The sequence below is a fragment of the Boleophthalmus pectinirostris genome, unplaced genomic scaffold (assembly GCF_026225935.1).
Source record: "Boleophthalmus pectinirostris isolate CB_2022bp ecotype Guang Dong unplaced genomic scaffold, ASM2622593v1 HiC_scaffold_1, whole genome shotgun sequence".
NCBI classification, from domain to species: domain Eukaryota; kingdom Metazoa; phylum Chordata; class Actinopteri; order Gobiiformes; family Gobiidae; genus Boleophthalmus; species Boleophthalmus pectinirostris.
Window position 1 is genome coordinate 13,149,651 of NW_026570970.1, and position 16,236 is coordinate 13,165,886.

General features: G+C 38.9%; 1 protein-coding gene and 1 pseudogene across 1 annotated transcript in view; one reads left to right on the forward strand and one right to left on the reverse strand.

The window, feature by feature from the left end:
• Positions 1-1,748: 1,748 nt before the first annotated feature.
• Positions 1,749-16,236, forward strand: part of LOC110166646 (coiled-coil domain-containing protein 148) — a 67,910-nt gene continuing 53,422 nt past the window's right edge. The window contains 5 exon segments of the mRNA XM_055152818.1: positions 1,749-1,838; positions 2,204-2,328; positions 9,998-10,101; positions 14,150-14,241; positions 14,328-14,479. Coding sequence (XP_055008793.1) covers positions 1,784-1,838; positions 2,204-2,328; positions 9,998-10,101; positions 14,150-14,241; positions 14,328-14,479 — 528 coding nt within the window. The 5' untranslated portion in view covers positions 1,749-1,783.
• Positions 13,564-13,681, reverse strand: LOC129409135 (5S ribosomal RNA; annotated as a pseudogene).

Genomic DNA, 16,236 nt, shown 5'->3' on the forward strand with positions numbered 1-16,236 from the left:
CAGCGGTCCCAGGCACTGCGAGCGGGCATGACGTCAGGCTGAATGTGGGAAAGCGCCGCGCACTCCTGATTGGTCCAAATCCGAAAGCGGGGCGTGGCTAAGGCGGGTCCTGGTGATGAATGAGCCAATCGCGGGCAAAGAAAACTGTTACCTTGGTTACAAAATTTGTCAACTGTACCGTGCCACTGAAAGGTAAGCTAAATTGCACGTTCTTCGATAATTGCCCCACTCACAAGGGCTCGTGTGCTTTGCCTGACATGAGTTTTGTTTTACGGAAATATGAAATGCTAATTTTTTGTTGCAGTGGTGTCATATTTTAACATTATGGGTGAAACTGGGGTGAGCACGCACGTGTTTTGCAGGTTTTGGGCTAGTTAGCTAATGTGTCCTAACTAGGAATGTAACATAGGGTGACCAGATTTCCAAAATAAAAAAAAAAAAAAACTAGGACATCCCTGGTTTGGGTTGGTTGGGAATAATAAAATTGTGAAATGATTGCGTAATTAAGGAAAATTGTTCTAAACTCGGCACTAATGTGAGTCAGTACAGTCACATTTTCTCTGTGTTTTGGTCATTTTTAAGTAGTTTTTCTGTATTTTACCTAAACAGATGTGAATTTATGCTTCTCATTACTGTTGGCAGGGATCAAACTGCTTAAAAATATTGGCGCTTGGGGCAATTCTTGTACAAAACTGGGAAAAATCTGCTTGGACAGGGGACACAGGACTCAAAACTGGGACTGTCCCGGGTAAATAGAGACGTCTGGTCACCCTAATGTAACAATAATCGAAAAATCATGATATTGTTTTGTAAAAGGTCTTTCAATAATATCGTGAGCTGTCACAATATATCGAATCACAAGTTATTTTGCTTAAATGCATTGTTTTATAGTAGTAACAGCTAAGAAACATAAGGAACTACATATACCATGATTCATTTCAATGCAGACAACATGAAGTAATTGTTTTGTTTTTGTTTTTTTTAAGTTTAGTTCTTGGGATTATGACAGTATTGATTTGCATTGAGTCTTGTTAAGGTATTTTAAAAGCAATAAGTATCCTATCTACAATAGCTTCTCCAAAATATCGCAATAAATATCGTACTGTGAGATGCATATTGTGATAATATCGTAATGTGAGATTAACTTCTTTGCTGTCTGGTCAAAATGATCAGTATGACTTTAGTAGTTTAACTGGAATGTGTTTTTCATTTTGACATTATAATATATACCACCTAAAAGCAATAAAGTGTAAAATTATTTAACACTTACAAACATTTAATTAAATCTGCATTATTATATTTTATTAAACTGGGTTAAGACAGTCCGGCAAAGTGTCTGTGCCTCTGCTGCTTTTTGTATAAATTTGAACTTTGTGACTGTGTGGAGGATCTGTCACTAGCTTGTCTTTACCATAGTTATTTCTTTCCCCAAAATGTTCCATAGTATGTCATTAAACTTATCTATGTCCACGGAGACAAACAAATGAAACCACTGACACAAAAAAATGTTTGGGTATTTTTAGGCATATAGCCTGTAATTGAATAAATACTGTTACCCTCCAGGCAAAGCTATAATAACTGTAATGGGGACAAGCTGGTGTCAGACCCTCCACTAGAAAGGTTACATGGTACAGCTTTAACAAAATACTAATAACAAATAATGTGCAATTTTGTAAAAGTGTGTGAATCTTTGCCTAACTATACTGTATTCTGTGTTTTATTGTCTCTTATCTTATCACAGTACAGCTTCTTCAGTGCTCTCCAACACAAGTTACTTCCAAAGATGAGCGGGAAAGATCCTCGTACTTTTATCACCAAGCACAATGCAGACGATGTTGGTACGTCAGCAAAAACTACAGTACATTTACCACACTGTACTATACTGTGCTGTACTATACAGTGTAGCCCTTTCAACCCCAAGTAGTTGAATTGTCTTGGTAACTGTCTTGTCTTCTGTCAAACCCCACTTTAGACTTGTGTTTATTCACCTGTCAGTGTGACTCCACAGCTGAACTACTCAAATGTTTCTTGCACAGTTCGCTCTCTGCTCCCTTTGCCTCCCTGAATACTGAATACTGATGCTTTTTTTTTTTCTTTCTGTGCTGAGCTGGCGAAGAAGAGTTTTCCTCCAACATCAGAAACGATAAGATTTCCAGCCAGTTCCAGTGATTTTAATTCATATCATTTGCTTTCATCCATGCAGAAAGACTGACAATACGGATGAAATATGGCTTCAGTAACAGCCCCAAGTACAGACCAGCTGAGTATGAGAAACTGCGGGCCATACTGGAAGAGAAACGTCGCGAGTCTAATCTAATCGGACAAAAGGTACATTTCATAATTGATGCCAGACGAGTGTTTGAAATGGAAAATCTGATTATACAATTGATTTTTGGCAATATTTAGACAATTTAGTGCCTAATGAAAAACTGTCATTAAGAAGTAGGGTTGTCAAAAGTACTGAAAATCAGAAACGAGCAGAGCAAGTAAACAGAAATGAACCTTTCCTGAATAGTTTTAGAATCCTGAGCTAGATCTTGAGCTGTATCAGAACAAGTACTACTATATAAAACCAGTATACGCCCATGGACCACTGTGGAACCTACCTGGAGGACTGAGGGATTACACAGATTTAAGGCCAGATGGTAAGATGATGATAAAAGTGCCTTCTGTTATCTAAAGAACCAGTGTTTAATTATCATTCTGGTATCGGAATTGGTACTGAGAATCGAGTGTATTAGTATTAGTATTAGTATCAAAACAATTTAAGAACTTGAAATTTTAGACGGTGTGGTGAATGGAGTGCCGATCATTCTCATGTGTCCTGGAAATGTATTAAAATTAAATCCTTTTGAGAAAATATTGCAATTGTAATGGAAGAGGTATTTGGCTATAAAACACCCATTGACCCACAGGTTAAGTACTTGGGCTTGTTGCATTAAAACGACATTCGAACGGAGGAATTTTATTTGTTTAAAGTGATGCTCTTGGCTAGTAAGAAAGTAATAACAAGGAACTGGCTGAAGGATGACCCTTTAAAATTACAGTAATGGACAGATATAATGGAGGAAATTGATGGGATGGAAAAAATAACCTATTATTTGAGACTGAAAGCTGCTAAATTTGAAAAGCGATGGTCCAAATGGTCTATTTACAAAGCTCACTCGAATGTTTGAGGTATTTGTTTTAAAAAAAAATTTGTAGAACCTAACAGACCATTTGTTCTTTTATGTACATTTATTAAAATTTTGAAAAAAGCACAAAAAGCTTATTAGAAACATTTTCTATCAAGTAAGTAGCAGCAACTTAAAATTATTAGTGGACAAATATTATTTTTGTTCTTGTTTGCCAAATCTTGAATACTTTTAAGAAAGTCAACTAAGGCCAACTGGTTACTCAGATCTGTTACGGTCACTATGATCTTGATGTTTCAGTTGAGGCTGAATGGCTCAATGGCTGTAAAATGAATTATTTGTGCTTTTACTGACCTCTTGTGGCTGCCAATAATAATGAAACAGAATCGATAATAATTTAATCCTTGGCAAGTTTTTTTCATGCTGATCGATTCTTGTTTCAACCATGCGTATAACCAAAAGTGAAAAACAATTTAAGTTTGGATCCATCTATTACAAAGCAGAAACCCTATAAGGAAAACAGTGCAAAAAATATAAGAAAACTATATTATAGATGCACTTTAAGGTCCTATATTACACAAAATGGACTCTTTTGAACGTTTATCCATGTTATAATGTTGTTACCTCCTCAAAAACATACCTGAAGTTGTGTTTTGTTTCATTTGCACATGTTTGAGTAGTCTTTTATTATTCATACTAGTTAATGGATGAACAGCAAAGCATATTGGAGTTCCTCGGATCTACTTTTCCATCCATTAAATTATCTGCCCACTCGGGATCTCCAAAGAGCACCTGATTATTATTTCACTTCCGCGATGATCCAGCGAGTGCTCCAACTATACTATTTCTACTCATACTACTTATTAGAAATTACTACTTTCTTACTTTAATTTGAGGCTGAAAATATCGAAATGATTATATTGAAGGTGCGTGGAGTTTAAAAACACACTAGAGTAGTAGAGTGTTTTCTGTTTGAGAGAAGAACACAGCCTAAATATGCAGGGGTTGTGTGTTAAACGTGTGAATGAAACAAAACACTACTCCAGGTATGTTTTAATGAGGAAACAATATCATAATAGATCAGAAATTAGCGTAATGTAGGTCTTCTAAGTATCTGTAAGTGTCTGAAAATGCTACGCTCCTATAGCCACCAAATACTTTTAACAAACGAACAAAACACACATTGCATAACCTTTACGCTAATGAAAACAAACTGCTTTATCAGTGGGGTACACAAAAGCAGAGCCACGCGTTCATGCATATTCATCTAAGCCGCTTGTGGTCTACTATAAAAGTGTTTGAAGTTGGACCTGCAGTGGTGTAATGGGCACACGGTACCAGCTAGGAGCCAGTCTTTGGTATCTTTACAGTCGCCCGTGGCCCCTTCGCAGCCTTCGTTCTCTGCATAACCCAGATAAGACAGGAGACAGCAGCTTTTCCGGGTCCCCACACACACGTCCTATTGGTGAAGTGATAGACAGTAAATAAATGACCGTGAGTAGCCCTTGAGCAGAGATCATTTTTCCTCACTCTGCAGGCAGCGTTTTGCTCTGAAGATAGCAAAACCTGAAAATGTCCTCTTTCTAGTCACACAGCAATATAAAATGCAGTAAAAGGGGGATGCATGGTTGCTTACGCTGCAGCTGCATCCAGTGAACCTTGTCCTTGAGTGAAATAAAGATTAGACAGTGAATACTTCAAACTACATTCCACTACTCATTCTTAGATACATAAAGTAAGTGGCAAACGGGCAAAACTGTGAAATGAAAGGTCAAATAAGGTTAAAGGTGCAATGTGTAACTCTCCTGGTGGTGCATTTTCAATGGATATGTCTTTGTTTTGCCTGGAATTTTCCACAGGATGGCATTAAACATTTCCATTTCCAAAGAAGCAAGCAAGTGACGCAATAAGGGCAAGTTACAAGTCAGATCTGTGGAGAGATGACTATGCTGATGATAAGAATGTATGCTTTTAAGTAGGGATGTAACAATAACTGAAATATTGTGATATTGTATCGTCAAAAATGTCACAATATATTGAATTACAAGTTCCTTTGCTTAAATGTTTGGTTTTACAGTAGCAACATCTTATAAACATAGGAAACTACATATCCCATGATCCATTTCAGTGCAGGCAACATGAAGAGATATGTTTTTTACTTGAATTCTTGGGATTATGAAAAATCACACCAAAATCTTGTCAAGGCATTTTAAAAGGTCCTATGTACAATTATATTAACCTCTCCAAAATATCACAATAAATATCATACCGTGAGATACAGATCGTGATAATATCGTATATACGTTATTGGCTCCGTATAAAAGTGCTGCGTAACCTTCAAGTGGAGGATCTGGCACCTGCTTGTCTCCATGGAAATGTTATTGCTTTGTCTAGAATGTTCCACAATATTGATTAAACTTGTCTATCACAGAGGCAGGAGACAAGTAGCCTGATTCATCAGACGGTTGCATTTTGTGGAAACCGTCTGACCTCACAACATTAGGATTCGTTTGCTCAATGATAGGCGGGTACTTTTTTTAACCAATCGCTGCTATTTGGTGGTGACGTATGTAATGCACCAAATCCCATAGGAAGAAGGGCAATAACGTCTTTCCCCTTGATAAAATTCACCAAACATTCTCTTTGTTTTGGCTTTAAATCCTTGATCTCGGGAATCGTTGTCAACACATAATGTATGTCTTCGTCTACATCCATCTCGACCGCTTTGTTTACTGTTGTGCTGTACCACAAAAGGAACCCACACAGGCACTTGAGTTTGACGTCATGGCTTCACAGCTCTTCGCCAATTGGCCGGTGCGCGGTTTACAACTTCCGGGGTTCTTGCAAACTGTCTCGAATATTCCAATTCCTGACCTAGTCCCTGGAGAGAAATGAAATTGAGCGGAGGCACTAGTTCGCGCCAGCTTGTCTAGGACACAAGCAGGTTACAGCACTACACTACATTACAATTCAGATCTGTGGAAAGTCGACCCTATTCACAAAAATAATCATTGTAATTTTTGAGCAATAGCAACACCCATAATGAATAAATGCAAGATGGATATGTTTAAAGATGGGTATGTTTAATGCCATGCCATGGAACATTCCAAGGAAAGCAATAACATTCATGGAGAAAAGTAGCTGACGGACATTCACCCAGAAAAGTTGCGCAGTGCACCTGTAAAGTGTCCTCTGCGTTTGACCCATCCTTCAGTGCCGCTGGAGCTCAGTGCAGCACCCAGGGACCCATCTCCTCATCTTGTGCCAGGCTTGGTCAGTACTTTCTACTTCTTAAACCAATAAAAATCGTATTGAATAAGCCTGACAACTGCAGTCTGCTAAATGTGACCTTCTCTCAAAGAAAATAATTAAACTGTTTTTGTTTTTCAGACTATGTGACACAAAATGATTACTGCCCTATAATGTGTGTCTGCAGTTTCACAACATTTTATACAGTAGAGTTAGTCTGAGACAATCAAGTTAACTGCCCATGGGGAAACACATTTACGACAATGTTTAATGTGGCATCAGTTATTCTTTATTCACTAATTAATGACTTATGGCGGATTTTCCCAGTCGCGCCACACCTATCATTATTTTCTGTTTGCTGGGAATTTTAATTACAAAGTTAGACTCACATATTGAGGCTTTATTCTTAAAAGTTTTTCAAAACACTATCCTTATTATAACAACTGAGAGTCAGAACTGGTGATGGAAAAATAAGTTATGCTACAGTTTGATGTTTAGAGAAAATTGGCTGTGTATTTTTTGTAAATGTTATGATGCAGCTTCAGAAATCCATCTGTAATTTTCTACAGTAGAAGTATTTTTGAGTACTTTTAGAGCATTATTGAGACCATACAAATATCTATCACTATCATTAACATTCCCTGGGCCTGTGATGCTAACTTGAGGCACTGCTTTGTCTGAAGCTCTGTTAGTTCGACTTTAATGAGCTTTATTTAACACAATCTGCCTCTAAAACTACTTGAACTCCAACAGGTGGGCCAATTTGTTCTATTACACAAGTTTCCACACATATAATTACAGTTACAAGCAAATAGCATTAGGCAACAGTTTTTCACTTAGTCACTCTCACCGTTTTTTGTCAAACATCAAACACTGAAACTGGGGTCCTTTTTTTCTTCAACCTTTTCAAATTAGGAAAAAGAGTCTAATTGAGATTAAAAACCTTTTACAAGAGACTCCTGCAGCAGTTTATCATAAAGTTACAACATTCATATGAACAGCAGTAAAATTTAACGGATCGTGGACAAATTAGGAAAAAAAGTGCACATTAGGTTCAAGGTTCTTTATTTGTTATTCAAGCATGCGAGAGAAACACATGATAGAACGAAATGTGCTCCTCGAAGCTCAGTGATCAAGAGAGATAAAAAAAAACACAATAATAAATAAGCAATATTAAAAGTGCATCAAAACATTTAGCAGTTCCAACAGACAAGTACAAGTAAAACGTGTGATAAGATACAGAGGCAGCCTAAGCAGGAAGTCAGTGTGCACAGTTTCTTTCTTTCTTTGACAATTTAAAAATGTACTTGCCTGTGTGCATTGTGTCACCATAGTAAGTGCCGAACTTTCTGCCGTAGATATAGATGCAGGGAACACCTCCCCTCCCTCCCAAGCGTTATGTCCCTACAACGAATCAATATGACTGATAAACAATTCTATACCTGTTTAATCATCCGTTATAATATGGCGAACTGAGTAGAGTCCTTCTGTATGCATTGTGGGTAATAGCGTGATCAGTATGAATTATCACAAACACCCAGGCTCGCCGTAAAAAACAGAAGCCCCATAAAGCTTATAATAATACCGAGTCGACAGTAGCAGCAGCGCATTGTAAATTCAAACGTGGCCGTGAGATTGGCTTAGTGCAATTATCTAAACCAGTGACCTGTGGGTGGAAACATAAGCAAAGAAACATGGGGAATCAGTGCTCGGCGTGCTGTGACCGACATACTTGTTCTCTCATTATTATAAAAGGAAACAAATGAGGAGAGCCCATTAGAATATGCAGCCACCTCTGTTCTTCATAATGGTGCCCCGCGCTTGTCAGACGCCTTCTGCTTGATTATTCTGCTATGCTGCTGTTATCTGACCTTTTTGTCTTTTTAGTAGTGGTAGCGTGCTTTTACCTCGGTACATGTTTGAATAAATAGTTGGCATTAAGATTGTCAAACGTATTAAAAAGTCAGATACTAATCAATGCTAAAACTGGTATCGATACTAGATACTCATTTGAGCAGGTATCGATACTAAAAAAGGACTGCAATGAAACTTTTTGAATGGCTTTAGAATGATCTTGAGTTGTATCAGAACAAGTATAAGAGCACATAGACTAGTATACGCCCATGGACCACTATGGAACCTACCTGGACCACTAAATGATTATAGGGAAATAAGACTGCGTAGTAACAATAAGAAAAGTGCTATGATTTAATGTTGAAAATCACATTCTATTGTTTAAAGTGTTTTTAATTATTCTGGTACTGGAATTGGTGTTGAGTCTATTCCTTAGTATCGAAAATTTTATGTATTGTGACACTGTTGACATTAGCCTGATTCATCAGCCGGTCTCACTTTGTGGAAACCTTCTGACCTCACAACATTAGAATTCGTTCGCTCAACGATAGGTGGGTACTTTTTTAATTTAACCAATCGCTGCTATTTGGTCATGACGTATTTAATGCGTCTCTACGGTTAACTGGTATATTAAGCTTTTCCCAAATCCCATAGGAAGATAGAAGACAATAACGTCTTTCCCCTTGATAAAATTCACCAAACATTTTCTTTGTTCCGGCTTTAAATCCTCAATCTTGGGAATCGTTGCCAACACAGAATGTATGGTTCTTCGCTGATTGGCTGGTGCCCGAACTCGCACTTCTGGGGTTCTTGCAAACCATCTAGTGTATTTTGATTCCTGACCTAGTCGCTGGAAAGAAATGAAATTGAATGGAGGTTCTTGGTGGCGCCAACCTGGCTACGTTGACATACCATAATATTCTAGTTTCGTTACATTCCTTTACCATACCATATGTGTTAAACAATTATATTAAAGGATGGATATGTTTTCTGCCATACTACAAAACAATATCATCTCCTTAGAGACAAGCAGGTGGCACACTCTTACCAGAAAAGTTACGATGCACAGAGCACCTTTAATTGTAATTCCACACAGCTACAGTATTTCTATCACTTATTTGTTGTATTAGTTTATTTTTGTGGCATGTACCCTTTTCTGCTGCCATGGCCAATCTTGAAATTGGATATACTTGTTCATTCTGACCTGTAATACAATGTAAAATTTTGAGAACAATTTACAAATTTCACAGTAGCTTAGTTGGTACAGTGTTTGCCCAATAACGCTGGTGGTTCGAATCCTGCTTGCAACGTAAACACTGGTAGAGTGGTCAGATCCACTGTTTGCTGGTGCGATTCCAGCTCCCAAAGATGAATACTTTTGTTGTGTCGTTGACCCTTAACCCACATTGCCCCGAGTATCTGTGTACTCTGGTGTATGAGCATGCGAGTGTGTGAATGAGTGAGTCGTGCCTTGATGTAAAGCGCTGTGAGTGCCTTGAAGGTGAAAAAGCGTTGTATAAAAATCTGACCATTTACCATTTATCACAGATCACCTTTACGTTATATGAAGGTTCAATTTGTGCCCTGTATTCACTCTCGTATATTATTTTATTCTCACTCTCACTATAAAGCCATGAATAAAACCATAACTCAAATTGTTCTGAGAGTGGATTTAAAAGCAGCCACTTCAGAGATGCGTTGGTTTCTTTCACCGGTGTATCCCATTTCAAGGATAACTCTTCGATTACATTGTCTTGCAGGTTCAAAGGAGCTTGTGCGCCGCCAAGGTAACCAAGGAGAAGTCGATCCTTCGCCAGCACAGGCAGGTGTGGAGCTCCGAGTGCCCCAGGCTGCAGAGCACAGTGTAAGACCCCCACTCTTCCCACCCCACCCCTCTCCAGTCCGATTATGCCCTGACATTATCTGCTGCACTTTTCTCTATCTACTATTACAACACGCAGCCGTCACACTTAAGATCCACACATCTCAGCTGAGCCCCCGGCCAAAAGCAGCTTCAAAAACAGGCTCAAAAGTACCACAACAGAAAAGGGCAAGGATGAAACATTACTGGTTGAAGTAACGAATTCTTGGGCGTTAATGTTAGAAAAGTTAAGTAATGTCCTCGCCCGTCTCACAATCGTTAAGTCCTCAAAAGATGTAATCCTGACTGGTTTCTGCCAAGTTTGAAAATAGTTTGATCCAACTTGGACTACAGATGTGTCCTTGGGCAAGACACCCAACTTGAAAAAATGACTAATGAGCGAACACAATAATCAGTAATTTAATGGGGTCAACCTGTACGTTATTAATATGGTATTCTAACATGACCATACATTCTGACCAGTGTACAGTAAATTCCTACTTGCATTCTTGGAGATGATCGGAGGACTCCCACTTCACCCTCTTATATGAGATAAGCTGTGACATGGTATTAAACAGTGCTCTGTGTGCTTAACTGTCATATAAATGTTGTAAATATTTGTACAGGTTAAATCCAACAGTATTCTGTCATTTAACTTGTGAAAGACATTTCTTTAATGTAATTTCTTCAGCCTTTACCTACGCATTAGATACCTGCATTCAGCTGAAACACGGAGGTCAGAACTCATGTCCAAGTGGGAAATAACTCACCTCTCAGTTGCCTGGAAGCAGCATAATGCGGTGTGGTGGAGTTATTGCTGGTGGTTGTAGATAGGGATGCACCAATCCAGGCTTTTCAGTTCTGATACCAATATCAATACTATGTCTTTAAGTATCTAATATCCAATATGAACCAATATCAGTGTAACAGAGTAACTCTTATGAATCCTGAACAGATTTGTATGAATTAAAGTTCAAATATCATGAGATACCCTGGGCCTACATCCATCTATAAAGAGTCCAACCAGAATATCAGCTGAACTGATATCATAGAACTGATCCGTGATCCTGCAACTTGGATTGGCACCGATATTCAATACCAGTATCATAATCTGCATGCCTAGTTTTAGAGGCCATTGCCACAGATTTGCAGTCTTTTATTTCTCATTCAACCCTATCGATAGATGTAATAGTAAAAATATTGTACACGTGTTTTTGTGAGTGTAATATTCAGTTGCATTCTTATGTTAATTGTAATGATGAAGCACTTTACAGGTAGCCAGACTGGCGACACCTAGTGCCTCTGCTCAGTTTCATTTCTCTCCAGCGACTAGGTCTGGGCGCTTTTGTGGTACAGCACAACAGTAAACAAAGCGGTCGAGATGGATGTAGACGAAGACATACATTCTGTGTAGGCAACGATTCCCAAGATTGAGGTTTTAATACTGGAACAAAGAGAATGTTTGGTGAATTTTATCAAGGGGAAAGACGTTATTGCCCTTCTTCCTATGGGATTTGGTGCATTACATACATCATGAACAAATGGTAGCGATTGGTTAAATTAAAAAAGTACCCATCTGCCATTTGCCATCTGCCTAATGCTGCGAGGCCAGACAGTTTCCACAAAGTGAAATTGGCTGATGAATCAGAAAAAGAAATAGTTGAAAAACATGTATTCTTACTCGGGCTGCCTTTCCACAGATGAGATCTATAACTTGGCCTGGCATTCTCTGAAATTGTCCTTAACTTAATACCCCTGCAAAATTGTCCAACTTTTGCGAGGATTACTTTTAAACCCAAATCGATCACCGCCTTTCATTTATTTTGTGAAATACATCAGATAATCCTTAAATTATTCATTCAGAAAATCGCATAACGTACAGCTTGTGTATTCTTGGGCTAAGGCTACCACCGTCACGCTCTGTGGAGAGAGAAGGGCACCACTAGCTCTTGGGTACAGCCGGTCTATGATGCTGTCTGCGCGCGCTAGCCAAGGTTAATGATGTACACTAGCATACAGCCTTGATAATGAGCCCCGTCATAAAGATAGGCCACCGCTCCTCATGCTGCTAAGCCAGTTCAATTACCCAGGGTTTACAAAGGCTCCATCAAACAAGAGACAACAAAGTATGACTCTATAATGTTGATGAGTTATGGGGGAGAGTGTTGTGTGCAGAGTGGATAGTGGCTGAGATTCATTATGTATATAGTATAATATAAAAAATCTGACTAATAGATGTTAAAAATAAAAGAAAGTACTACTATTAATATGGAAATTACATTCTTTTGTCATTTTATTGTCGTGGTATTGGAACTGGTATTGAGTATCAAGTCTGTTCCTTATTATCGAAATTGAGTTTGAAATTTTAGTATCGTGACAACATTATTATCTAGTAGTATTTTTGTTTATCCTCTCATCTCCATGTATCTGACCTAAGCTGCAATCAAACTGCAGGGGGGTTCATGCAAAAACGAATTTGCTGAAAAATGTACTAGGAAACAATGTTCTTATAAAGACGGCAAACTGTGAATGAATAACGGGTTGCCTGAGGGTCGGATTTTCATTATCATTATTATTTTCATTATATTCACAGGTGCTTTCAAGGTGGGAGCCAGTATGCTATTATGGTAAATTAAAGGTGTACTATGTAACTTTATGCCTTGTTATCAGCACCAATCTTACCTGTAACTTAGACTGATGACGCCACCTTCTAGTCTCTACGGAGATAGATATGTTTAATGTGTAATGGAATAAAAAATCCAGGCAAAGCAATAACATTTCCAAGCAGGTGGCAGACCCTTCACCAAAGTTCCATAATTCATCTTTAATGACATTACCAGGAAAGCTGCCTAATCTTCTTTGATGGTTCAGATATTGTGTACACAGAGACTAGTCGTACAGTACAATGGTATGCTTGTCTTTGTTCTTGTGTTGTCAATTAGAAAATATGCACTGATGGAATTTTACCACAAGTCATAGACAAAATCCTGACCTGAGGGAATACATTTTACCAGCAATGATTTCATCATTCTGTATTTCCACATAGCTCATGTTTCATTTATTGTTGTTTATAATGTGTGCAGTTGTTACAGACATTCATGTGAAAAGTCATTTTTGGAGGGTAACCTGACTGGTCAAGCCATTTTTTTATACATACTTATGTAAATCAAAGTGGAACACAGTGATACTTTGCAATAATAATAATAATAATGCATCAGTTTTATATAGCTCTTTTTTGGACACGCAAAGATGCTTTACAAAGCTTTATTCATTCACTCCATACCTGGTGGTAAGCTACTACTGTAGCCACAGCCCCTGGAGCAGACTAACAGAAGAGAGGCTGCCAATCTGTGCCATGGACCCCTCCGACCACCACCATCACTCACACACACACCACTTTTATACTAGGTAATCAGGGTGAAGTGCCTTGCCTAAGGATACAACAACAGTTTTTATGACTGGCGCCCACTGTGGCACCTGATTTTCCCAGTGGTCTCCCATCCAAGTACTAACCAGACCCGGCCTTGCTGAGCTTCTGAGATCTGACAGGATCAGGCTTTGACAAGCTGGTATGGCCATTATGTTGGGGGTGTTTTACATGTATCTCTATTGGTGGAATGTTTAGGAGTTACCATGGTGACACAATGCACACATTAGCAAACACAGTCAAAAAGGTTATAAGATTGTCTGAAAGCTCAAGAAAAAATACAAAATGGATTTAAACAGCACATTTTCAGGAGCCTGTGATCAATAGTGCTCTGGTCCTGTGCTCTATCTTGGTGTTTGATTTTCAACAAAACTGGTGAGAGTGACTAACTGAAAAACTTGTGACTGTAATTGTATGTGTGATAGACTTGCTTAACAGCACAAATCAACACCTGTTGCTGTTCCAACTAAGTCAGTTCCTTCTGGGCAGATTGTGCTAACATATGAGATTTAAAGTCTGATAAAGTGTCAGACAGAGCAGCGCCTACAGTACATCAACCCCCAGGGAAGTATCAATGCATAATAACGATAATCTATATGATATAATGTCCATCTCGTCTGGCAGGAGGAAGATGGAGGACAAAATCCAGGACTTTCTGCAGGAAATCAGACCGAGCGACAGAAATGATACAGCCATTTTCTCCCTTCAAGAATACGGTGAACCACAGTTTATCTGCATACACTCCACTGTTATATAATGCTGTTCTAGTGCTCTCTGAATAACTTGTGCTTGTGGGGTTAAGAGCTGAGTCTGGAGAGGGAGAGGGAGGCCTTCAGGAGGGCCACGGTGCTCCCTGTTCTTCAGCTCAGAGACGACCTGCTCTTCAGACTGAGTGAAGGACTGGACCAGACACTCAGCGCTGATGAGTCCGGCTGGGAGCAAGTCATGCAGCAGGTACAGTAACCGGCTACAGTAAGTACACCTGCTAGCTACAACTCAACAGCAACAAACAACAGCCAGCAATGAGGTTGTTTTCTCCACTGTTTTATTAATGTGGTTCACACCAGACTGATATTATATGTAAATCTGATTGGTCGAAGCATCACAAGAGTTCAACAAGCCGAGAAATCAAACTTTTGTTCAATCCAGTTGAGAGAAAAGCACTGACATCTTTTCCATCCACAAATTCACAAAGCTTTTGCCTTCTGAAAAATTCTCTATATTTTCGCTAAAATATGCTTTTTAACGCACCGTCCCAGAATGGAGTCAACTGCCAGCTGACAAAGTTTTAAGACCAACTTTTAACACCTTTAAAAGCTGTCTGGAGAAACCTTAACTTCACACACCCTCTCTCCCTTCATCTGTGCAATATCCACTTTGAGTTTGTCGATTAATCAGTCAGAACCAGAAGTACGACACCTGCTTCACCATGTGTTGGTTGGTTTGGGCGCTTCACCTTTGACTTCTAACCAAACCACAATGCAGCCCTAGCCATGCTGGCTTCACCTAGTGCCTCCGCTCAATTTCATTTCACTCCAGGGACGAGGTCAGGAATCAGAATACAGTAGACGGTTTGCAAGAACCCCAGAAGTGCGAGTCCGGGCACCAGCCAATCTGCGAAGAGCCATAAATTCTGTGTTGGCAACGATTCCCGGGATCAAGGATTTAAAGCCGGAACAAAGAGAATATTTGGTGAATTTTATCAAGGGGAAGGACATTATTGCGCTTCTTCCTACGGGATTTGGAAAAGCTTAATATACCATTTAGCCCTCATTAGCGGAGCATCACATACATCTCGACCAAATAGCACTGATTGGTTAAATAAAAAAAGTACCTGCATACTGGCGAGCGAACAAATTCTAATGCTGTGAGGTCAGACCGTTTCCACAAAGTGAAACCGGCTGATGAATCAGACTAAATACAGTCCTGTGTTTGGTCTGAAACACTGGTTAACTGGGCAATTGCACCAGTTTGTGAATTCACAAATATTGTGAGAATCCATCTTACTGACCGCGTCATCGTTTTGTACCCTTGGACATTTCCTTCAAATTCCAAACCAGGCATACAACACTTCATATGTCCATGAGCCTCAAATCCCACAGATTTTTCTTGTTAAATCCTGTTTACTCCTGAAATAATCCAAGTTTAGATGTTCTAGTTTATTCATGATTCAAGTTTTATCCTCACGATTTTGATCTGCTTCAGTCCCATGCAGGTGTTAATTTAAAAACCATCTTTTCTGTGCTGGTACATACAGTATAATTTATTTTGACCCCTTGTGGCAGGACTGGGAAGCCATTACCTTCCATGGCACTACTATCTTTTCTAAGCAAATAAGCTCTTGCTGGAACTTTGGAATATTATGATGAAGTGATCTTGCCAACAAACTTTAAAACAGACTAAAAATGATAAATGTGTAGAAACAAGCATTGTGGTATTGTTTTTGTATTTGGTCCTTAAACTATAAGCAAGAAAAATAAAGTAACCCCATGAATTGTTTCTTCCTGCTATAATAAAACAGATTTCAACATTGAACTTTTGAAAATACCCCAACAAATCTAACCACCTTTCATAGCTTTTCTCACATTTTTTTTCCACCCCTCTTCAGGCTCTTGTTTATTGCTGCTTTTCTCATAAACCTTCAACTTAGAAAACCCTTTGGTAAACCACACACTTGAATGGGGAGATTAAGAACTAAGCAGGTGTCTTTA